This window comes from Tachysurus vachellii, chromosome 20 (assembly GCF_030014155.1).
Source record: "Tachysurus vachellii isolate PV-2020 chromosome 20, HZAU_Pvac_v1, whole genome shotgun sequence".
Classification (NCBI taxonomy): Eukaryota; Metazoa; Chordata; class Actinopteri; order Siluriformes; family Bagridae; genus Tachysurus; species Tachysurus vachellii.
The window spans coordinates 20,781,695-20,805,017 of record NC_083479.1 but is presented as its reverse complement, the minus strand read 5'-3'; the positions used below and the strand labels follow the sequence as shown (position 1 = coordinate 20,805,017).

Genomic DNA, 23,323 nt, shown 5'->3' with positions numbered 1-23,323 from the left:
AGCCATTTACTCCAGAGGCACAATGGAGTATAAGGGGCCGAATGAATCGGTGTATTCTCTGAAAATAACACACACACACACACACACACACACACACACACACACACACACTATAATTTTATAAAGCCTTAGAAAGCCTTATTATGTCTTTTGTTCTTGAGCTTCTCAGTGTGTCTGTTTAATTGTAGTGATTCTTAACTCCATTGTTTCCTACAGACAGAACAGCGTTATCACTTTCCCCAAAATATTCTTTGCTCTGTTCTTTGCAGCTTTAAAAGTTAATTGTATATCTTGTGATATAAAAAAAAAAATATATTATGAGCCATCCTTTAAAAAAAAAGCACACAATTAAAACAGAAAAGTTCTCAATAGTTTTTTAAAAAAAATATATTTATTATTGATTTTAATTAGCATGTGTATATCACAGCCTCTAAAAACACATTTGATAATAGAAAGCAGTGATATAAATAATTCAATTTCAATTTTTTTAATCTGCCAAAAAAAACATCTGATTCTGAGAAATAAGGTTTTTCTTTACATTAATAACGCTCACAATCGTTTTGTTTATTTTACAATTCCACAATTTTCGAATGATTATTGGTTTATTAAACAATGACACGACATCTATTAATTCGGTTTAGAGTTCATTTGCTTTAGAATTCATCTAAAGGATTTACTTCCTGTTTCTGTTCGTTCCTCGTTAATGTTATAGCAGCTAGAAGCTCGTTCATTCACCTGTCTCTCTTTAAGTTACGGAGGAATAAGGAAGATGTTGGAAAGCTTTACCTCTGACAGATCCACAGCACTGACACTGGAGACTCCTTCCATCTGTGTTACATAAACATTCATTCAACTACTACCACTTATCTGAACTACCTCGGGTCACGGGGAGCCTGTGCCTATCTCAGGCGTCATTGGGCATCAAGGCAGGATACACCCTGGACGGAGTGCCAACCCATCGCAGGGCACACACACTCTCATTCACTCATGCACTCACACACTACGGACAATTTTCCAGAGATGCCAATCAACCTACCATGCATGTCTTTGGACCGGGGGAGGAAACCGGAGTACCCAGAGGAAACCCCCGAGGCACGGGGAGAACATGCAAACTCCACACACACAAGGTGGAGGCAGGAATCGAACCCCCAACCCTGGTGTGAGGCGAACGTGCTAACCACTAAGCCACCGTGACCCCTTACATAAACATCTCATTACAAAATATTAACGATTTCAGTTTTATGTTTATGTGGAGTCACGCAGAACGAGCTGTTGCTATAGCAACGATAATGTATTAGAACAAGTACATTAATATAAAACCTGTGCTACTGTCAGAGAGAATTAATCAACACCTTCTGACCAATCAGAGTCCAGATCTCAGCAGGTCTGTGAACACCTTCAGTCCACACTGATAATAACAACACAGTTCTTTTCACTGCCAGATGTTCTAAACTCACCAGAATTACATGATTAATGTTGATTATAAATGCACTATGAATGTTTAATGCCTGTTAGTTAGGATCTTGAATTTAGAGTTTAGCTTAATTTAATTTAGCTTAATTTTAGTTTCATTTTTAACTTTAGAGGATCGCTTTTAACTTGTTTAAACAAAAACACTTAACAATAAAGAATTATTTGTTTAAAAACTGCAGATTAAAAGTATTTTTTATATCGATTAATAGTTAAAAATGTATTTATAAAAATTAATTAATTAATGCAAAAACATTAATAGAATATTATCTATACAGTGTATATTAATATCATTCATTCTAAATTCATTTATAGAAATAAACAGCTCTATTCACAAAGTCAATTCTAAAAACAAAAATATGCATTAATAATGCCATAAAAAAAAAAAAAATTATGAAACAATGCGTCATCTCAGTGATTAAGCTGTTGAACTAGTGGTTGTGAGTTCAAATCCCAGAGCCACTGAGGTGCCATTGCTGGGCCCCTGAACAAGGCCCTTAACCCTCCGTTGTATAAATGTACAAAAATATGAATGAATGCTGAAATCTATTAATATTCTGATAAATAATGAAACACTCCCAGTGATCCAGAGTAAAGTCCGTTTGTGTGGATGATGAGACAATAAAAGCACAAGCTCAGGTTGAATGAAACTTATTTAATCCACAACACATGAATAACTGTGTTTATTTAATACACCTTTACATGTAGGATAGCAGAGCAGTGCTGTGGGTGAAGAAGCTGTTCAGCTCCTGTCCATCTGTCTTGGTCTGGAAATGTCTGTGAGGAGCGATGGGGGCTTCAGCGGGGAAAATGAAACCTCTCTTCACCAGCTCCAGAAAAACAGGCGGCTGCCGTGCTTGGCCGGCTCCAGTGGGGCATCCATCACAGGGTTGGGCTCGGGTCTCGGTCTCGAGTGGTACGGGTTCTCGGGGAGGGGCCGGGAAGTCGCCACCTTAGTCACCTGACATAAGAGAGACACAGGCATGAGTCCTAACCTGGGGCTCAAACATCTTATATTTCAGTTTAGATAGTCTCTAGGAATGATAGATGTCTAGACACATTTCTGGAAGGAGTCTCCAGTGTCAGAGCTTTGTGTAACAGTAAAACTGTAACCACACCAATCACTGTTGATTCTTTTACCTGAAACAGCACGTGACACAGCATCGTGTTTAAAGTTAACTTTAACCCAGAAAGACTTCAGTTTATCTCTGTAATTACCAACAGGTCAAACTGGGGCAGTTAAAAATGTTAACCAGTGGGAAACATGTGGACTTGTGCTCGGGAAAGAGATCCAGAGATTAACGTTCTGAAGTTAACACACACACACACACACACTTCTTTTTACAACCAACTTATTCCACCACAAGTAGGGTTGGGTATCAATAGTAATTTTCCGGTTCCGATTCCGGTTCTGCCTTAAGATTCCCGGTTCTGATTCCAATTCCATAATAAAAGAAATAATGAACAATACTTAAACAATTCCATTTGTGTTTATTAATCACTCTTTAAATATTTTAAACAGAGCATTTCAATTTGTATCAATTTAAATTTAAATAAATCCAACATCAAATTTAACATCCAGAATTACAACTTAGCAAGAAAAATTAACGTCTGCTTTCTCTGGGAGAAGACGAGACCTTTCCTGGCTTATTGTATCTCCAGCTGTGGAGAAAACCCTCTCAGAGGGACTTAAGTAAAGTTGGCTCCATATTCACAGATTCGAGTTTCCTGAGTCAATAACTCCTGACCTAAACACTCTTATTACACAAATAATGCCTCTTTTTTATCGTAGTAATGTAGAGAGGCAGCTACAACGCAGCTACAACCAAAGTTTCCTCAATATCAGCTTTCCTCCACTGTGGACAAAATACATAAGTCTCTATGTGCGAACACCTAAGAGAGATTCCAAGGGACCGTCTGCAAAGTGCAAAACCCGAAAAGCGAAAACAAAAAACAGTCAATAACTTTACTGTAACACACTGTACTGTCACCAGCTCACACATCACTGATGTCCTGAGTGTTGTACTACAACATTTATTTTTGGAAAATGTGTTTGTGTTGTTTTTTTATGATGGGGTAGATTTGCTTCCTTGTTGTAGCTTTGGAAATGAATCCACACTTTAGACTTTTTTTTTTAGACATAAAAAAACACAAAGGAAGCAATGTCTAATGTATAATGTCTAACACAAAGTGTACCTCAGCACAGCAGCGCGAGTGACTGATTTATGTGGTAAGCTGCGTTAATTTGGTTGCGTGACTGTAAAACAATTAATATTCATGAGGTAAGACATGGCTATTTAAAGTGACCGCTCCCAGCGCTTTGCCCGTCATCGCATCGGAACCGCGTTTGGAACCAAAACTAAAAAATTCCGTGCGGTTCCTGTTAAAAAACAGAAGCGGTTCTGAATAAGAACCGGTTCTCAGTTCCCAACCCTAACCACAAGTAGGAATTTAATTCGTTGTTAGTATTATTATGGACAGATACTGTATGTAACGAATGTGTAGTGTGTGTGTGTGTGACCTTGGACAGGTCTCCCAGTTCTGGTCTCTCCCAACCCAGCTTCTCCAACACACAGTTATCGAACTCTTTCTGCTGCTTGCGGCAGTGACGGAGCTCGGTCAGGTTTGTGTAGTCCAGACAGGTCCAGTACTCGGTGAACGACTCGGCACAGTTCCCCTTGATCTGCCTGCACAAACACGTGTGTTGAAGAGAACATCTGCATTAACATTGAGAACATCGTCTACGTTAACTCTATACATCCCAAACAGACACCCTTTATCGGCGTCGGTTATTTTCTCGGCAGGTACGCTCGTTCTAAAGATGTTTATTTAGCTGTTTCACGAGCAGAATAAATCTTTTTTGCAAGGTTTCAGTAAGAGCAGAGGATTTTTCCAAATCAATAACAGATCCAGTTTTATTTTACATGCCCCTGAATCCAGACTCACAGAACTGTGCATTTTTGCGTTGGACCCGTACACAAGAACCAAATGTTTTGCAAAGAAGAAGAAAAAGGGGAAGGCTTCCAGATTAGTTCCCAGCCAATGAGGATGGGATAAAACAACCAGGAGTGTGAACGGGGAAGATACTGGGATTACAGCCTCGTACTCTTTTCCATGTCTATGACTGCTAAACCCACTGAGAACTACTTTAGCTGCAGATTAACCGGATTTGGTTTTGATCTTCCGCCAGTTAATAATTTGATCCATGGCTCTTTTTCCCCCTCTCACGCAGGTTCCTTTCCGCTCTGTTTGCGCTCAGTCCTGCTTGTTTACACTGCGGACAGAATGGTTTATTCCACCCTCCTCAGCCAGCGGTTAGATCTGTACGCTTCCCCCCGAAAAAAGCTGTTTTGTGTTTTAATGACAGACACCAGTCACAGCGCAGAGGCGTCGCTGTGTTATTAGAGCCGAGCGCCTGCCATTAGGCAGACTGAGACGAAGCAGACCGCTTCCTACACAATGGAGCAGGGGGCAAAGCTCTGTGCTCCTCTCAGGACACACACACACACACACACACACACACACACACACCTAATTACAGGATTTAGTCACACGTCGTGTTAATGTCACAGTGTTAAACATGCCAACTTTTAATTCCCTTTACAACAGAAACTTTCTTTCTCTTTATATCTACAACAACGAAACAAGAACTCTGGTGTGTGACAAAATCAACCAATCACTTTCTTTTTCAATGACCGTTAATGAATTCTATCGGTTCTAAAGAATGGTGCTGATAATCAGATATATAATACAGGATAAAGTGATTATTAAAAAGAAAGCAAAAAAAGAAAATCAATCCATTAATCTATCTTTAATTCAACTTTGTAAATCACAAAATGTCACAAAACAGACGTATCAAAACAATTAAATATATTTTTTTATACAAAATATTTTGTAATGTGCATTTTTTGCTTATTTGTTTGTTTTCATAAATATGTACAAATTATTTCTATTTTTCCTTTTTTTGCATTTTAGAATTTTTTTTAATTTATTTAATAGTTTAGCTATTTGTTTGTACAGGATGCTGGAAAAGAATATATAATAAAATACAATTTTTTTTCTTTGTTTTTTTATTAATAGTGGGATTAGGACTCGTACGATTCCGTGCTTAAATACAGCTGTTTGGGGAAAAACCTGAAAGAACATATTATATTTCTGAGAAAAAAAAAGCAACCCAATGGTTCTGCTGACCAGATGAAAGCTTTACGCAAGTTTTAAAAGCCACAACAGACGATGTGATGCGTACAGCTCCAACTGAGACACAAAGTGGCCCTGAGATCTTATGGCTTTGATTCACGAGCTACATAATGTGTAGTGAGAGTGGAAGTACCTGAAGAAATTAACTGCGCACTCGTTGACTTTCCTCCCTTCGTTCAGACACTTCCTAGGGTCCTTCTCCTCCCACCTGCACAGCATGAACTCCTTGTTGGGTTTGTCGCACTGTGAGCCGTAGTGATGTGCAGCAGCCTTCAGGACGGCCGACGAGACGTTTACCTTTAAAAACATTAAACAAATAAAAAAAACACAAATTCACAGGGAGGTTAATGCATGTGAACAGAACCCTGGTGTGTTCTCAGTCATGTGGGAACACAGTAATCACCCTCACGTCTGTCTGCTTCCAAGTGAACTCTAGCAAGAAAGTGATTTGACTCCGAGTCTATTCGCCGCACAAACTTGAACCAAACGACTCCGAGTCTATTCGCCACACAAAGTGACCCAAACACGACTCCGAGTCTATTCGCCGCACAAAGTGACCCAAACACGACTCCGAGTCTATTCACCGCACAAAGTGACCCAAACACGACTCCGAGTCTATTCGCCGCACAAACTTGAACCAAACACGACTCCGAGTCTATTCGCCGCACAAACTTGAACCAAACACGACTCCGAGTCTATTCACTGCACAAAGTGACCCAAACACGACTCTGAGTCTATTCACCACACAAAGTGACCCAAACACAACTCTGAGTCTATTCGCTGCACAAAGTTGAACCAAACACAACTCAAGCACTTCTGTCATAGCTGCTGGTATAGAAAACTAATAATAAACCTTCTGACCAATTAAAGCGCTGCAGTAAAGAATCAAAGACGCATTAGTAGTCATTATATTGTGCAAATTATAGCATTTTTTAATATTCATCGCCTCATTTGCATATTGAATTCAATCATTCTTGGGCTGTGTACTTTCACTAGGTTATGTTATATTTTCTCCTCGTGTTTCATGTGAACAGAACCCTGGTATGTTCTCAGTCACGTGGGAACACAGTAATCACCCTCACGAACTCTAGTGAGAAAGTGATTCGACTCACACGACTCCGAGTCTATTCACCGCACAAAGTGAACCAAACACAACTCAAGCACTTGTCATGGCTGCTGGTATAGAAAACTAATAATAAACACCTTCTGTATAATATAATACAGTAAAGAATCAGAGACGCATTAGTAGTCATTATATTGTGCAAAATATAGCGTTTTTTTTTTAAATATTCATCGCCTCATTTGCATATTGAATTTAAGAATTCTTGGGCTGTGTATTTTCACTAGGTTTTTGTTATGTTTTCTCCTCATCGCCTCATTTTCTCCTCATTCTCCGCTTTATGGATATTTAGTAATGATGTAATTAGTAAATATTTAGCACATGTTAAGTAAATTATTAAATATACGGTCATATATTAGATTATATTGGACATAAACAGGCTAGCAAGCAGTTAGCTAACTAGCAGTTAGCTATGACGTTTGACCTAAAGATGGTTTCAGCCTTTATAAACATACCTCTTCGACGCTCAGTTCCGACAACGTCGGAATGTCAACCTGAACGGGCATGATTCTGAATTACAAACACGCCAAAAACAATAAAAATAAGGCTAACACAGCACACTCGCTGCTAGCCGCTTATTAACGTCCCGGTCAGCGCTCTATCTCAAACTCCCACCCGTTTTAGTCAACATGTCCCGCCTCCTTCTTTATGATTGGCTAAAAGGTTACAGTAACAAAGAGTCAGCCAATCGTACGAAGCCTTCGTGTGCGCGTGAACTACTAGCGTATGTTGTCTAAATACAGGTGGGGAAAAAAACTCCGCTGCAGGAGGACAGCTGGGACTCAATGGAAGGTCAGTACTGTGCGCATGTGCAAGCTTCTTGATATGACGCAGATATCACGCGACCTCTCCTGATGGGTCGGATGTTTCCATGGAAACGTCAACACTTTTGCATCGACGTCATGGAGTTCACAGGCAGCAGTTACAATGGAAGTTATAAAAATGGCAGGTAAAGTAGTTAAAACGTGTTTTTATACGAATTAATAAAAGATAAAACTTTTACACGTTTATACGTTTAAATAAAGTGAAACAGGAAACGTCATGTTGTGGTTTATTACAGGACTCGAGTCCTCAGTGCTTTGGTTATTATTGGGTTCAAATGATTTCTTTAATTGATATAAAAATAAATACTAATTTTATTGTGTCGTCTGTTTTAGGATGGAGGGTAGAGGAGAGTACACACTGCCCACACACACCAGATATGAAGGAGAGATGATGGACGGCATGTTTCATGGAAAAGGAGTCTTGTACTTTGTTAATGGAGGGAAATATGATGGAATCTGGGAAAAAGGGATCTGCAAACAGGTTCACACGTGTTTTTATCACCTGTATAACACAGTAACATCGAGTCCGACTTGTTAAACACGTCATAAACTAGATTTAAATGTCTTTTTTTTAACAGCTTCCTTCACACACACTCCTGATTCAGTTAACCTGTTAATTTGCTCGTTAACGTTCCTTCCTGTGTCGAATCAGGACACGTAGATGAACGAATCGACGATACGCCGAATTCAACGATTCATGCACCGATCAGGATGCAGAACTTTAGTATAAAGTGTGATCGTGTACTAAATGCTGGATGATGCGCTTACAGGGTCAGTACACGTTCTCTGATGGACTGGAGTATGAAGAGACAGACTGGGATTACTGTGACGGTTATGATCGACGTTTCTACACTGAGAGATGTTATGGAATCAAACCTGCAGGTGAGTCACTCACTGTTCAAGTCAAGTCAAGAAGCTTTTATTGTCGTTACAACCATATATAGCTGTTGCAGTACACAGTGAAGTGAGACAACGCTTCTCCAGGATCAGGGTGTTACATAAAACAAAGACAGAGCTATAAGGACTTAGTAAGTTAGTTCTAGATACATAAAGTGCAATTGTGCAACCTGGTGCAAACAGTGCAGGACAAGACAGACAAGACAGTGCAGGACAAGACAGACAAGACAGTGCAGGACAAGACAGACAAGACAGTGCAGGACAAGACAGTGCAGGACAAGACAGTGCAGGACAAGGCAGACAAGACAGTGCAGGACAAGGCAGACAAGACAGTGCAGGACAAGGCAGACAAGACAGTGCAGGACAAGACAGACAAGACAGTGCAGGACAAGACAGACAAGACAGTGCAGGACAAGACAGACAAGACAGTGCAGGACAAGGCAGACAAGACAGTGCACAAAATACAAAAAAGACAATACACAAAAGACAGTAAACAAAAAACAGCGCCGACCGACCGGTGTCAATACTGTATGTAAATACTGTATGCAAATACTGTAAGTTCAGACAATATTGTGTGCAGTAATGCTCGAATGAACACAGTTTCTTAGCAGCAGGTCCCTGAGATAGTGTATAAGAAGCAACAACTGAAATATTGTACAGTATGAGCAAAACAACTGAAATGTTAGACTGTGTGCAAAGAGCAAAAACGTAAAAAAGGGTGCAAAACAGCATGTAAACAGTTTGATGAATGTAAGCAGCATGTAAACAAGTTGATAGATGTATATTAGAATTGTGTGTATGTGGTGTAGGTCTGTGCAGTCCATACACTTTGTGATAAGGAACGCACTTCTATTCTACACAAAGTTGCTCTTGATAAACTGCTGCTCTTTTTTTTTGTTATAAAGGAGAATCTCAGTTGACTAACGCAGACCCTCCTCCCGTCATCCCTGACGGCTTCTATGACTGTGGAGACGGATTCTACGATCCTAACACCAGAGTCGTCACAGATTACGCAGGCCGCTTTCTCAGGAACGCAGGTAAGGTAACGGGAGAAATGACAGAATTGTGTTTTAGACTGTAAGACTGAATGCCTGAGCACACAAAATGCATTTATACAGGATATGGAAATGATGGAAAGTACAAGACAATCACTTTTCACGTATCTGTTTCAGACAAAAAAAAATTGTGCATCTTTACAGAGAAAACGTTGCCCTTATCATCCTAAATAGATTATTTAAGGGTTTTCCTTTCCAAAGATGTTTAGTTAACAAGTCCAGGAATATTTTTTCTTTAAAATGTAATGTATAATAGCAACAACAAACGTATATACAGAACATGCTGAAATTCTACAGTCTCAGAACTACTATCACTTCGAGTCATAAAATCAAATAGACGGAAATACGGCACGAGGAAAAATGAGCTGGCCGACGACTAGACAAACTTCAAAATAGCAAAAAAGATGAGAAAGATAACAGAACTTGTTTGGGTAAAGAAACACAGACCGGAACTTTCTTCCTCACTGATGAAAGTGAATTTATCCAATCAGGATTGTTGATTCTGCAAATATGCAAATTAGAAGATAGTTTAGAATTAGAAAGAAGGTCAGATGATGAAGAGCCAGGATTCAGTATCAAACCTCAACCTACAGAACCCAGGATTCCCTTTACACAGGGTTTATAATCACACAGGGAAATGTTCATGTGGGTGTTATGGTTTTGTTCCACTTCTTCAGGAGGAAGTCTGAGATATTTGTGTTAAATAAGAGCAAATTGATGTCACTTTAAACCCCTAAACCTTTTAAAAACACCACAAAAACATTACAGTTGTTGACGCTTATTTATCAAGCAGCTGAAAACGAGGAATAATAAAACGGTGAAATCAGAGCCGATTTCATCTGATCACACAATAACGCTGCCCGAGTCGGGGTTTAAACCCTGAGCCACCCGGACACGGTGCAGGAGCGTAACTGAGTGCGGGCAAGAAGATTGCGATCACACCATAACTCCAGGGTAGGTCCTTTCTCTCTGCCTGACATGCTGACATGCTTCTCCACAGCAGTCATTTGAGCCGACTCTCCCAAAAAGGCCAAATGTAAAACACATTTTTTTCCCACCATGTACGATGCCCGGGCTGTGATTTGAAGGGAATTTAGGATGTCAGGATGGCAGATAGCAGCTCGGTCTCGCCGTGCCAGACTTACAGATCGGCACAACACCAGGCAATGTCATGGATTAGGGAACGGTGGGGAATTAAATATGATACACACATACACACACACACACACACACACACAGTGAGTACAGGCTGTGTATATTGTGTCTGTGGTTATTTCTATATATATATACGTTCATATATATGAACCCAACATGTGCTTCTAATAAACTGAATCTGGATTTACACTGACAGAACATGTCGAGGTTTTATAGACTACCTCAGTAAAAGATAATATGATACTCATTCGTCATCACTTTGATCAATGTGTGTTCAGGTGTGTGTGTGTGTGTGTGTGTGTGTGTGTGGCTCTGTGTGTGACTTTCCATTTGCAACCACTTGGCAGTTAGCTGTGTTTTCCGTCGTAGTTTGCTAAACCCCGAGTGAAGTAACTACACATAACTCCAGACAGATCACCTAATGACCTCGGCCTCTGACTCACTCCGTTTAAAGCTTTGGAGTTCTATGCGAGAGACATGAGCACGTCTCGAGCACACGTGTGTCAAAGGTTTCAGGGGAAGAACCAAAACAGAAATCCCCAGGCCGCGACAGAGCCATCGCCGGAGCCGTGTTGATACGTCAGTTTTATATAACGAGCTTTCCTTAGGAAATGTTCAGACAAATTTCTGCCATGTTAATATTCAGGAAACCAGAACCGAGGTAGTTTGTTGGAAAATATCGCAAGCATGTGCAAACAAAATAATAAGTGCAGGAGTAGGTGGGATTGGTCTGAATTCCTGTACGGGTGTGATCGCTCTGAGCAAGGAGCACTGGGGAAGAAGGTGGGATTGGGGTTTACTGTTCGAGTATTCATTTGGGAGTGGACAGGATTGGTCAGAATTCCTTTAGGAGTAGATGGAGTTGGTTGGAATTCCTGAGAAGTTAGAGGTTTCACCAGAATTCCTTCAGAAGCAGGTGAGATCAGTCAGTGTTCCTCCAGGAGCGATGGGATTAGCCAGAATTTCTTGGCAAGCAAGTTGGATTGGACAAAAGTCCTCAAGAGAGGTTAGGATTAGTCAGAATTCCTTGGCCAGGGTTGTTCATAACCCTCTGGTGAGCAAATAGGATTGGTCAGGATTCCTTTTAAAGGTGAAAGGATTCACTGGAATTCTTTAAGAAGCATGTGAGGTCGGACAATATTCCTTGAATTGGCCAGAATTCTTTGGCAAGCAAGTAGAATCGGTCAGAAATCCTCAGGGCAGGGTGGGATTGGTCGAAAAAAAACAACCCAGTTCCGTTCACAGCACTAACAGTGGGTCTTTCTGTCATCTATAAACATTAGCAGGTCTTTACCACGGAGCTGAACGCTGAAACTTTGTGATGTCTTTATCATCACCGAAAACCAAAAGCTAGTGTGCTTTTTTCAGCTGTCTGAAATCCCCTCCTCCCACAAGCCCCGCCTCATATAAGCCCCTCCTCCTCTTAGTATTAAACACGCTGTTATTCTGGAGCTGTAAGCTTCATTTAAAATTTCTGATTAAACCTGTACACGTCTAATCATGTTAAATGTTATAGCGTTTAATCGCGAGATTTGTGCGTGTACAGAAATACAACGTGATTCTGATTGACTTTCATTACATCACTAACACTGTAAAGAAGTGAATAGAAACATGCCAAGACATTGTAAGAAGATTCTTCTATTAAGCTTAATCACAGAAAGATTTGGAAGTGAAGGTATTTTTGTCGTACACTTCGGGCTTTGGGCAAGAAAATACAACACTGCAAAGTGATATTTTTATCACTCAGAGGTGAAGGTCTATTTATCAAAATGGGTGTGAAGATGGAATTTATTGCTGGTGGCTTCCCTCCAGGATGAGGGATGGTCAAGGGGAGGCACACACACACACACACACACACACACACCGAGCCACCACTGAAGAGGAACCCGTGTCCCAGTGGGGGGAACCATCAGGGAAGGACAGGAAAGACGGAAAAACTCAGGGATGACAGGAGGCAGCCGGCACAGGGAGCAGCAGCCCGAACCGGGGCAGGAAGCCTCAAGGAAATGCCCCGGCTCAGGGCCAAACCCTGGAGCAGGACGGAGGAATGAAACCCTGAGGGATCTTTCGCACCGAGCCGAGCGCAGGACGGACGGAGAAGAATGTGTTTTTTTCTATGGGAACATGAGTCACTCGCATACCTGCTGCTGCCACACGTACAGATTCCCTTTCACACTGCCAGACGCCTCCTGACCGTTAGCACTTCAACAGCACGAGCAGGAGGCTCTGGATGTCAAGCCCCAGTGTGAGTGCCACCTGAGAGCCACTGATGGAGGAACACTTTTATAAACTCTCTGATCTAAAGCGCAACATTCGAACTGAGGTCTTAACCCATCCGATTTTAATCAGGAACGGCAGATCCAAGCGATTCCCCGGACCAGTCCTGTAGCGCACGTGGTCCGGCTTTTATTCAGTTCCCCACTCATAACTTTAATTCCTACCTGCAGTCACTTCCCCTAAATATCTAATCATGGTTTCATCTTATTATCCTGTCACTTACAAAATCCCATTTGTATAGAGACATTCATTCTTTCATCTCCTACCGCTTATCCGAACTACCTCGGGTCACGGGGAGCCTGTGCCTATCTCAGGCGTCATCGGGCATCAAGGCAGGATACACCCTGGACGGAGTGCCAACCCATCGCAGGGCACACACACACTCTCACTCACACACTGACTCGCAGTGTTCTGTAGCTAGTTAAGTTAGCTCACAGTTAGAAGATTTCAGATTTCATATGGATTATCATCAAGATTTAAAAAAAAATGAAAATTACCATTGGATCCTTCTTCACGTTGAAATCAAACGCTTACGTAATAAATAAAAAAACACAAACTCCCCAGTTTAATCCTTTGCAACACACAGTAAGGACAGTGATTTGAGTCTGATGTCTCGTTCTTCATGATCACCGCAGTGTTAAATAAAACCTGATCACACCACAGCAAGCCAGTTATGTGTTTGTGAAACACACGATTCTGAATAACACCATCGTAGTGTGTGTGCGAAAGGTCCGTCAACAAACAAGGCCTTGTTATGGTGCACACACACTCACACACTCACACAGTGGCACTGCTCTTCAGGTGTTTGGATGTTCCTCTAAACTGAGAGGAGTTTTCCTGCATGCCAGGGAGGCGTTTAGAGGAAAGACAGATGATTACTGCGGTTCCTCCCTGAGCAGAGACGCTCTGTAACGCCAGGATCGGTGCCAGGATCGGTGCCAGGATTATGCTCACAAATCATTAGAGCACAAGGGTGTGATAAAGCAAACCAAAGCAGGGAAAAGGTGTAGTGACAAACAGCCAGGCTCAGAATTTTCTGTCTTCAAATTTAATCCTTTATATGAAACCTGTTCAATGTCTTTATTTCTTTGGGGTTAAATCTAATGACACTAAAATGTAACGGAAGACTTTGTCTCATAGGACCTTTAGTTTTAAAAGTCTTCCTCAGACCTCATGATTCAGTCACTCATGTTCATTAGAGATTTTCACGTTGCTCTAAACCCCACTTTTACCCCCGGGGTAGAGGAACACTTTTGGATGTGTAACGTAGAAACAGGGTCATGAAGCACGTGTTATAAAACTCTGCTCTGAAACTTTTACAGTGTTAACTCCACACCATGGTGCTAAACGTGTACAGTATGAAACCATGTGCTGTTAGAACATCACGGCTCAGCACCAGACACCCAATCAAAAACCGAGCAGCGTGTGAAAACCTCATGTAATCTCTGAACATGAACCGAAGCTCACCGTGTTGCTGTGCGTTTCCTCATCAGTCAAAAAGAATTCTTTGTTATTTTCACATTTTTTAGTGAGTTTAGGAGCCTAGTGGTTAAGCTGTTAGATTACCTATCAGAAGGTTGCAAGTTTGAGTCCCACATAAAGTTAGATAAAATGTGCTTGTGAAAAAGGGCGTCTGCCAAATGTCATCTTATACAAAGTGACGTGACGTACGGCTAAGTACGGTGACACATACTCAGAATTCGTTCTCTGCATTTAACCCATCCAAAGTGCACACACACACAGTAGTGAACACACACACACACCGTGAACACACACCCAGAGCAGTGGGCAGCCATTTACTGTATGCTGCGGCGCCCGGGGAGCAGTCGGGGGCTTTCGGTGCCTTGCTCAAGGGCACCTCAGTCGTGATATTGCCGGCCCGAGACTCGAACCCACAACCTTAGGTTTAGGAGTGAAACTAGCCACGACATTAGGCCACGACTTCCCCACAGTGCGATGAATAGTAATTTTAAGAGACTGCAGAAATTGCACAAATATATTTAATGTGGTATTACAGAAAAATACTGCCTCGGAAAGCTGGCCTGTCGTTTCATCATTTTTTTTTTAATCAATTGGATTGCTGTTGATTTGACAGCGATTTATCCGTTTGATTTGGAGTTAATCAGATTCTTTAAAGCTGTTCTCAGATCAGTTCCCATGACAACAAACTCCATAAGCACAAACCCGCTCAAGAGCAACTCATCCAACATGAACAAGATTAAATGATTAGCTTGTGTAATTTCTGTTGCGAGTCCTTGTTAAATGTGATCTGAAGCGAGGAGTTTGTAAACGGAGCGTGAGTACATCAGCTTACTTTTTTTTTTCATTTGGATTTCCTGATTCTGATTTTCTGTTAATCCCCTAACCACTAAATTGTGTCCAAGAAAGAAGAACTTTTTAATGACCTTTCCAGGTCTCCATACGAATCGCATTAGCTAACCAGTGACTCTGTGATCAGGTTTCGAACTTACATACAGTGTCATTTCTTTCCAGGAGTAAAAGCGTTCCGACGCGACTTCAGAGAACCGAATTTCGCAATCGTTCGCAATCACCTGGACCAAGCACCATGTTTTAGGTCAAAGACAAATTGTGTGAAGTAGTTTTTCCCCCCGACATTTTCAGATTGTTGACTTAGTATGATGTCTGTGGCATTATGACTGGATTCATATAAGATTCAAAGGTTTATTAGAAGACTGGTGTGTGTGTGTGTGTGTGTGTGTGTGTGTGTGTGTGTGTGTGTGTGTGTGTGACATACAGCTAAGTATAGTGACCCATACTCAGAATTTGTTCTCTGCATTTAACCCATCCAAAGTGCACACACACAGCAGAGAACACACACACAGCAGTGAACACACACACAGCAGTGAACACACACACACACACACACCGTGAACACACACACAGCAGTGAACACACACAGCAGTGAACACACACACAGCAGTGCACACACACACCATGAACACACACCCAAAGCAGTGGGCAGCCATTTATGCTGCGGCGCCCAGGGAGCAGTTGGGGGGGTTCGGTGCCTTGCTCAAGGGCACCTCAGTCGTGGTATTGCCGGCCCGAGACTCGAACCCACAACCTTAGGGTTAGGAGTCAAACTCTCTAACCATTAGGCCACGACTTGTGTGTGTCTAGGTATTGTTAGTGTAAGACCATAATATTTTCATGGGCTTTGATTGATTGATTTATGTATAGTGAGACCGGGTTTAAAATCTCTGGCTCTTTTCCCGAAGCTCTGTGGCTGAACTGTTTGTCCAGGTTTCCTGCTTGTCACAGGTGCCAGTAAAAAGAGGACAAACCCGAGCTCCTTCTCCACAACAGGCTTCCTTACCCTGCGGTCAGGGTTGTGACACATATCTGTTATGGGCGTCTGTCATGTACATGCGCCTGTCACGTTAGGCGTGTAGCTACGTGCTCTGATGAGTTGACCAAACCGAGCTAATCGATTAGATACAGTTATCTATTAGATACAGTTACACCAACGGCACCAAGGATCCCCGAGATGTTTAATAAACAGAAACCATAATGATGTTATAAAGGTTTTCTGCTGTTATTGTTGTTGTGAGTCAAAACAGAGCACAAGTCGTCCGAGGGGAACCGGATCCAGACACGTCAGAACACACAGCACAGGATTGACCCAATTTAGTCTGATTTGCACCGAATCTCCATTTTGCCTCGTGTCTGTTATCCCGGCTGCGTGTCGCGCACGTGCGTGTGAAATAAAGGGTGGCTTTGTTGCATCTGTAGCGTGAGGATCTCTCTCGGTTCTCCCACCGCGAGCTGGCTGTGATCTCCAGACCAATAATGCGAGTGCAGAGCTGTTTGGAAGGAAACACTTTTCAGAGTGTATTTTAGGGATTAAGATAAACACCTTTTAACAAGGTGCCATTAGTGCTTCCCGTCTCGCTGGAGGGCTTCAGCTCAAAGACTTGAGCCGAGTGACGAATTATTACCGGCATTACGCAGAGGAGGAGATCCGCTGGAGGACGTCGAGTCCTGCTTCTAATCACTGAAACTGGGCTGAAAGTAAAGAACAGCGCAGTCTCTATTAAGTGATTTCAATTTGCGTGGCTTGTTTATCTTCCCTTTAAAAATAAGTTAATGGTTTAAATATTTTATAGGACGAACAAAATCGTATCACCCTAAAAAAAGCCTTAAGGAACCATTTACTGTATTCAGTCATCAAGACCTTGTGTGTAATTTATAAAGCACAAATGTCCCGGATGTCAGAAGTCCGAATACCAGGCAACATCATAAAGGCTACAAGGTCATAAAGGTGATGCTGTGAATCCACACAATTGATTCTTCTGCATTCACGTTATGTTGTGTATAAAAACACATCAGTGGATCAGATCAACATGAAGCCAGAATCGTATAGACCGCTTTATGGTTCAGTGTTTTAGGGACAATTCACTGGACCAGAGATTTAAAAGAAGATTATTTTGGTGAGTCTGACACAAAAAGAAAAGCTGGAGTACAAACTTTTGCATTGTCTTCCTATAAAATCACAAAACCTACAAGAATAGAGTTTGGTTTCAGAAACACAGACGCGGTCACGATAATCCCAGCGAATGTGTTCTGAATGTCGTGTTTTTTATCCCACTGACCTTCACATACACATAAAAGCCTCAGCAGCTTGTTTTTTATTCCACTTCGACTATTTGTTGTGTCTGGGGCTTTTGTTCTGTTATTATTTTAACTGCCTCCTAAACACTTTTCTAATCTCATCAGTATTTTCTGGTTTAGGGAATGTAAGAGTTTTTTTTTTTTAAATATATTTGTTTGTTTGAGCTCGATTACTTTTACTGTGTTTCTGTTAGCTGGCATCCGGACATATTTACGTTAAAAAAAAGTAGTTTTTTTTTACTATGGATAAAAGCTGTGAAAGAAATGTGTGAGAAATGTGAGAACACAGAAAATATGTCCACCTTTCTAGGTTAAATATATAATCTAAGGGTGCACGTGCTTGATTGTACCTTCATTAATAAAGAACAATACATAGGTAAAAAGGGATGCATACTTTTGTGCTTCATAAAGGAACTTAGTAAAAGGGAGCAGTAAATAAATTCATGGCTCACATGAATTTGGCTTTATATAACCAGGGGAGATGTATACTTTTTTATATTTAGGAATTTTCTTGGTACACGTGAAACCAAGAGTTGATGACGTTTGGCATCACGTTTGCAGTTTGACTATAAAACCTTGTGGAAAAAAATAAATCAGAATTAAATTAAAAACGCAGACACGTGAGAAGTCCACTGAAATGTGTGCGTGTTTAAATAAAACCCCACGTGACTGTTGTGTAAGAGGAACTATATTTTTTTATTTATGCATTATTATATTTTCCTGCTTTTTATGCGGCGCACTGACGCTTCTTCAGCAACATGCAGCGTATGTGTTGCTTTGCATTCTTTCTTTCTTTCTTTCTTTCTTTCTTTCTTTCTTTAATCTGCTGTAGAAACACGGCTTGTTAACTCCTCCGCATTCACAAAGCACTATTGATATTGAAATTGCATGTCACAAGGTGACTATTTGCGGGCCGTTAAATGCGGCGGATAAAAAAAATCAACAATCCAACAAGCATAAAAGTCCATCCGGGGCTCCTTTTGGGCTTTAACGTGAGAAGCTCGAGGCCACCTGTGCTCGGAAACAGAGCCAGATTAGCCTATGAATTATAGCGCGTTGGTAAACGCCTGGGAAACGATCAGCCTCAAGAGGGCAATTTGGCCGCAAATATGAACATGCGCAAATTTCTGGACCCATTAGCGTACAGGCGCGTTCGAGCGCCGGGGTGTAATTGCGGCGCGACCCCCGACGCGTATTCAGCGCGCGCGGTAGCATATTAATTGCCTTAAAATAGTAATGAAATGATGTACCGTTTGTAGCGCGCGAGTTGGCAGCACCGGCATAAGCTTTACGTAGACCCATAGGCAGGTAGAAGTGGCACGCGGGGCGCGCTGGAGAGGCAGTCTTTAGGGGCCATCGTGCGCAATTATGGACAATCAGAGGAGGGCTCGAGACCCCGCGCTCTCCACAATGGGGCCCGGTGCGCTCCGTGTTGTCTTTTTTTTTCTTGCGGGGTACTGAGTGAGTGAGAGAGAGGGAGAGGGAGAGGGAGGGAGCGATAGAGTGAGACAGTGAGGGAGAGGGACAGGGTGTTGGGTTGGGGGGTGTGGCGCTCAAGTGCGTGCAGCTGCGCGATCGCGATTCAGCTCCGGCAACGACGGCCACCTCTCGCGTCGCAATTAGCAACTCCTTTCACTTTTTTTCCCTCCTCTATTTAAAGAAAAAGGAGGAGGAGGAGAGGGAAAAATCGGCAGCAGCGCCACTGTTAGCCACTGTTTTCTCCCCGCGGAATCATCTCTGCGAGAGAGAAAAGCAGCGATTGATTGTTGCTTCGAGTGGATCGTGAAGAGCGTATTTTCATAATGGTGCTCTTAATCCCTCGCTTAAAAAATGGAAATTGCCTTTAACTGCGTGTGAATGATGAGATTGACACATGGCCTTTTTTATAGCTGGGGGTCGGGATGGGGGGCTTTAATTTCTGACCAAGACCAGCATAACAATATCTCTACACATAACAATATCTCTACACATAATATCTCTACACATAACAATATCTCTACACATAACAATATCTCTACACATAACAATATCTCTACACATAACAATATATCTACACATAACAATATCTCTACACATAACAATATATCTACACATAACAATATATCTACACATAACAATATCTCTACACATAATATCTCTACACATAACAATATCTCTACACATAACAATATCTCTACACATAACAATATCTCTACACATAATATCTCTACACATAACAATATCTCTACACATAATATCTCTACACATAACAATATATCTACACATAACAATATCTCTACACATAACAATATCTCTACACATAACAATATCTCTACACATAATATCTCTACACATAACAATATCTCTACACATAACAATATATCTACACATAACAATATCTCTACACATAACAATATCTCTACACATAACAATATCTCTACACATAACAATATATCTACACATAACAATATCTCTACACATAACAATATATCTACACATAACAATATCTCTACACATAACAATATCTCTACACATAACAATATCTCTACACATAATATCTCTACACATAACAATATCTCTACACATAACAATATCTCCACACATAATATCTCTACACATAACAATATATCTACACATAACAATATCTCTACACATAACAATATCTCTACACATAACAATATCTCTACACATAATATCTCTACACATAACAATATCTCTACACATAACAATATCTCTACACATAACAATATATCTACACATAACAATATCTCTACACAAAAGTGAAAAATTCCGGATTATTTTTTATTTATTTATTTATATGTTTGATGTTTTATTCTGTCCACCAATAAGCCTGTTGTAGATTTGTAATGAACATGTTCATTGCTTTACAGATCAAAAATTCACGTCTAAAACTTTCTTTCTCAGTAACAATGACATATAAATCTTATTCAAGGTCACACTGAAAGCAGGCATGTGTGATGTCACTAAATTCACCATCAACCAATCACACATGATATGTAAATTAAGTCAGGAATAAAACACAAAAGGACACTTTGTTCTACACACAGAGTTCAGTTTAGCAGAACGTCTTTGATTTATCTGTTATAGCATGAGGACACGTGTGATCATAGCATGAGGACACGTGTGAGGACGTGTATATTCACCGGTGTAAAGACTAGAAAAGTTTGTTGTGTAGATGTTACAGTTTATAAGAACATGCTTATAGTCAACTTTACCATCAGATTGTTATAGGTGACTGTAAATCTGAGGTCTGTAACTGATTTGCTTTCACAGATGATTGCGAGCACGAGTGGATCACACGGACCTGCCGGAAAGGCTGGGATGAGTTTGTGGGATGTGATCCTGGGAACAGTACAGTGTAAGTGTGAAGAAACAGAACAGACAATCACACCAGTGCACTATAACAAGGAGTTAGGGACTAAAATTAATCTTAAATTTCCTCTGGGATCAATCAAGTATTTGTCTGTCTGTCTGTCTGTCTGTCTGTCTGTCTGTCTATCTATCTATTCAAAATTTAGTCTGATATGTTTGTCTATCTACTCTGTTCTACCAGTTTGACTGCTTACTGGATTAAAAAATACTAAAACCATAAAAAAAGGTTTGAAATAATAACCATAAAATAAATAAATACATAATAATAATAATAATAATAATAATAATAATAATAATAATAATAATAATAATAATAATAATAAATAAATAAATAAATAAATAAATAAATAGACAGGGGGCACGGTGGCTTAGTGGTTAGCACGTTCGCCTCACACCTCCAGGGTCGGGGTTCGATTCCCGCCTCCACCTTGTGTGTGTGGAGTTTGCATGTTCTCCCCGTGCCTCGGGGGTTTCCTCCGGGTACTCCGGTTTCCTCCCCCAGTCCAAAGATATGCATGGTAGGTTGATTGGTATCTCTGGTAAATTGTCCCTAGTGTGTGATTGTGTGAGTAAATGAGAGTGTGTGTGTGTGTGTGTTTGTGCCCTGCGATGGGTTGGCACTCCGTCCAGGGTGTATCCTGCCTTGATGCCCAATGACGCCTGAGATAGGCACAGGCTCCCCGTGACCCGAGGTAGTTCGGATAAGCGGTAGAAGATGAATGAATGAATGAATAAATAGACAATAATAATAATAAATAAATAGACGATAATAATGCTTTTTATCATTCAAAACATATTGTATGATAAAAAGCATTTTTAACTTTTCTTTAGTTCTATTTGTGCTTAAAATCTGTTTACAAAATAAATCTTTGGTGTGATTATAATGGGGCTGGTGATACATGACTATAATAATAATAGAAATATAATAATAGCTACTACTATTGCTAATAATAATACTAATAATATAATTTATTATTATTATTATTATTATTATTATTATTATTTATTCATTCTTAGTATTATATAATAATAGTATATAATAACATATTTTCTTCTTCTTCTTCTTCTTCTTCTTCTTCTTCTTCTTCTTATTATTATTATTATTATTATTTTATATTTATAAACTAGAAGATCAACAAGATCAACAAGAAATCGAGTTAAAATTCTGAAATTTTTGTTTGAATGTGTGTGTGTGTGTGTGTGTGTGTGTGTGTGTGTGTGTGTGTGTGTGTGTGTGCTTTAGGGAGAAGATTGCAGGTCCATGTGGTACAAAATGAAATCCTAGTAAATTGGAATGTGCAGAAGTAATTTATTAATAAGCCGCATAATAATATGTATAATAATAATAATAATAATAATAATAATAATAATAATAATAATAATAATAATAATCTGAAACTGAAACCAGAAAGAAATAAAAGAATGTATTCAAAAAGTTTGATTTATTTCTTTTTTGTTTAATAGATTATTTTATTACAAAAGTATAAAATTAAGTCACTTGAGGTTTGTGTGTCAGTCATCAGACAAAAACGGTGGATCTGTTGGAGTGAAAAAAAGAAACAGAAAAGATCAGAAGTGGCTTTGAAGGATAGTTTGTGTTGTTTTGTTCAGACTGATTTCTATAAAATTTCTAACTGATTGTATTTTTGTGTGAAGCTGCAGTTTCATGAACTTTAATAAACGCTTCAGTTTAATCATCTTAAAACTTTGTGGGTTTTTTTAACAACAAAATATTCGATGTTTATCAATGTGATGTGATCAGTGTCAGTGCTGCTATAGTGACATCTTCAACTCTGTATGAGAGAGAACAACATAATAAAAAGAAGAAAAAGAAACAGATGACGATGTTATTATAGCAACATGAATGAATTTAAGGGTTCATGAGGATCTGCTCCAGCTTCACAGCACAGAACACAGAGATCTGCTTTGTTCAGGTTCAATTTGGAATTGAGAGGAAAAAAGAGAAAGAGAAAAGGAAAAGAAAAAGAAAAACACGTCTATTTTATAATCGGATATCAATAATAGAATGAGGGGCATGAAAGCCTTTATTATCCCCACATATACTTTACAGCACAGTGGAATACTTTTCTTCACATACCCCAACTGAGGAGGCAGCTATGATACAGTGCCCCTGGAGCAGAGAGGGTTAAGGGCCTTGCTCAAGGGCCTAGCAGTGGCAGCTTGGCTGTGCTGGGCATTGAACCCCGATCCTCCGATCAACAACCCAGAGCCTTAACCAGTTGAGCCACCACTGCCCTACTGAGCCACCACTGCCCCTACTGAGCCACCACTGCCCCTACTGAGCCACCATTGCCCCTACTGAG

At 40.4% G+C, this 23,323-nt stretch overlaps 2 protein-coding genes across 3 annotated transcripts; one reads left to right on the top strand and one right to left on the bottom strand.

Moving 5' to 3' along the window:
• Positions 1-2,110: 2,110 nt before the first annotated feature.
• ndufa8 (NADH:ubiquinone oxidoreductase subunit A8) lies at positions 2,111-7,422 on the bottom strand. The gene is made up of 4 exons (XM_060896370.1): positions 7,243-7,422; positions 5,801-5,964; positions 3,992-4,157; positions 2,111-2,431 (listed from the first exon to the last, which is right to left on the bottom strand). The coding sequence occupies exons 1-4, from the start codon at positions 7,291-7,293 to the stop codon at positions 2,294-2,296; spliced, it is 519 nt and encodes a 172-aa protein (XP_060752353.1). The 5' UTR covers positions 7,294-7,422; the 3' UTR covers positions 2,111-2,293.
• A 201-nt stretch (positions 7,423-7,623) lies between these two features.
• On the top strand, positions 7,624-22,523 carry morn5 (MORN repeat containing 5). Of its 2 annotated transcripts, none has more exons than XM_060896369.1 (6): positions 7,624-7,736; positions 7,945-8,092; positions 8,382-8,493; positions 9,414-9,545; positions 20,901-20,985; positions 22,243-22,523. In XM_060896369.1, the coding sequence occupies exons 1-6, from the start codon at positions 7,642-7,644 to the stop codon at positions 22,274-22,276; spliced, it is 606 nt and encodes a 201-aa protein (XP_060752352.1). In that variant the 5' UTR covers positions 7,624-7,641; the 3' UTR covers positions 22,277-22,523. The 2 variants fall into 2 exon arrangements, with proteins under 2 accessions (XP_060752352.1, XP_060752351.1); XM_060896368.1 differs by lacking the exon at positions 22,243-22,523 and adding an exon at positions 21,146-21,200.
• The last annotated feature ends 800 nt before the right edge of the window (positions 22,524-23,323 follow it).

What these genes read in the sequence shown, in the direction of transcription:
- ndufa8 (XM_060896370.1), bottom strand. Translation starts at nt 7,293, where the DNA reads ATGCCCGTTCAGGTTGACATTCCGACGTTGTCGGAACTGAGCGTCGAA. An exon ending in CGGAACTGAGCGTCGAAGAG is followed by an intron (nt 5,965 to 7,242) that starts GTATGTTTATAA and finishes ATGTTTTTAAAG; the next exon opens with GTAAACGTCTCGTCGGCCGT. An exon ending in AACTGGGAGACCTGTCCAAG is followed by an intron (nt 2,432 to 3,991) that starts GTCACACACACA and finishes CTCTTATGTCAG; the next exon opens with GTGACTAAGGTGGCGACTTC.
- morn5 (XM_060896368.1), top strand. Translation starts at nt 7,642, where the DNA reads ATGGGTCGGATGTTTCCATGGAAACGTCAACACTTTTGCATCGACGTC. An exon ending in TTATGGAATCAAACCTGCAG is followed by an intron (nt 8,494 to 9,413) that starts GTGAGTCACTCA and finishes TTTGTTATAAAG; the next exon opens with GAGAATCTCAGTTGACTAAC. An exon ending in CCGCTTTCTCAGGAACGCAG is followed by an intron (nt 9,546 to 20,900) that starts GTAAGGTAACGG and finishes TTGCTTTCACAG; the next exon opens with ATGATTGCGAGCACGAGTGG.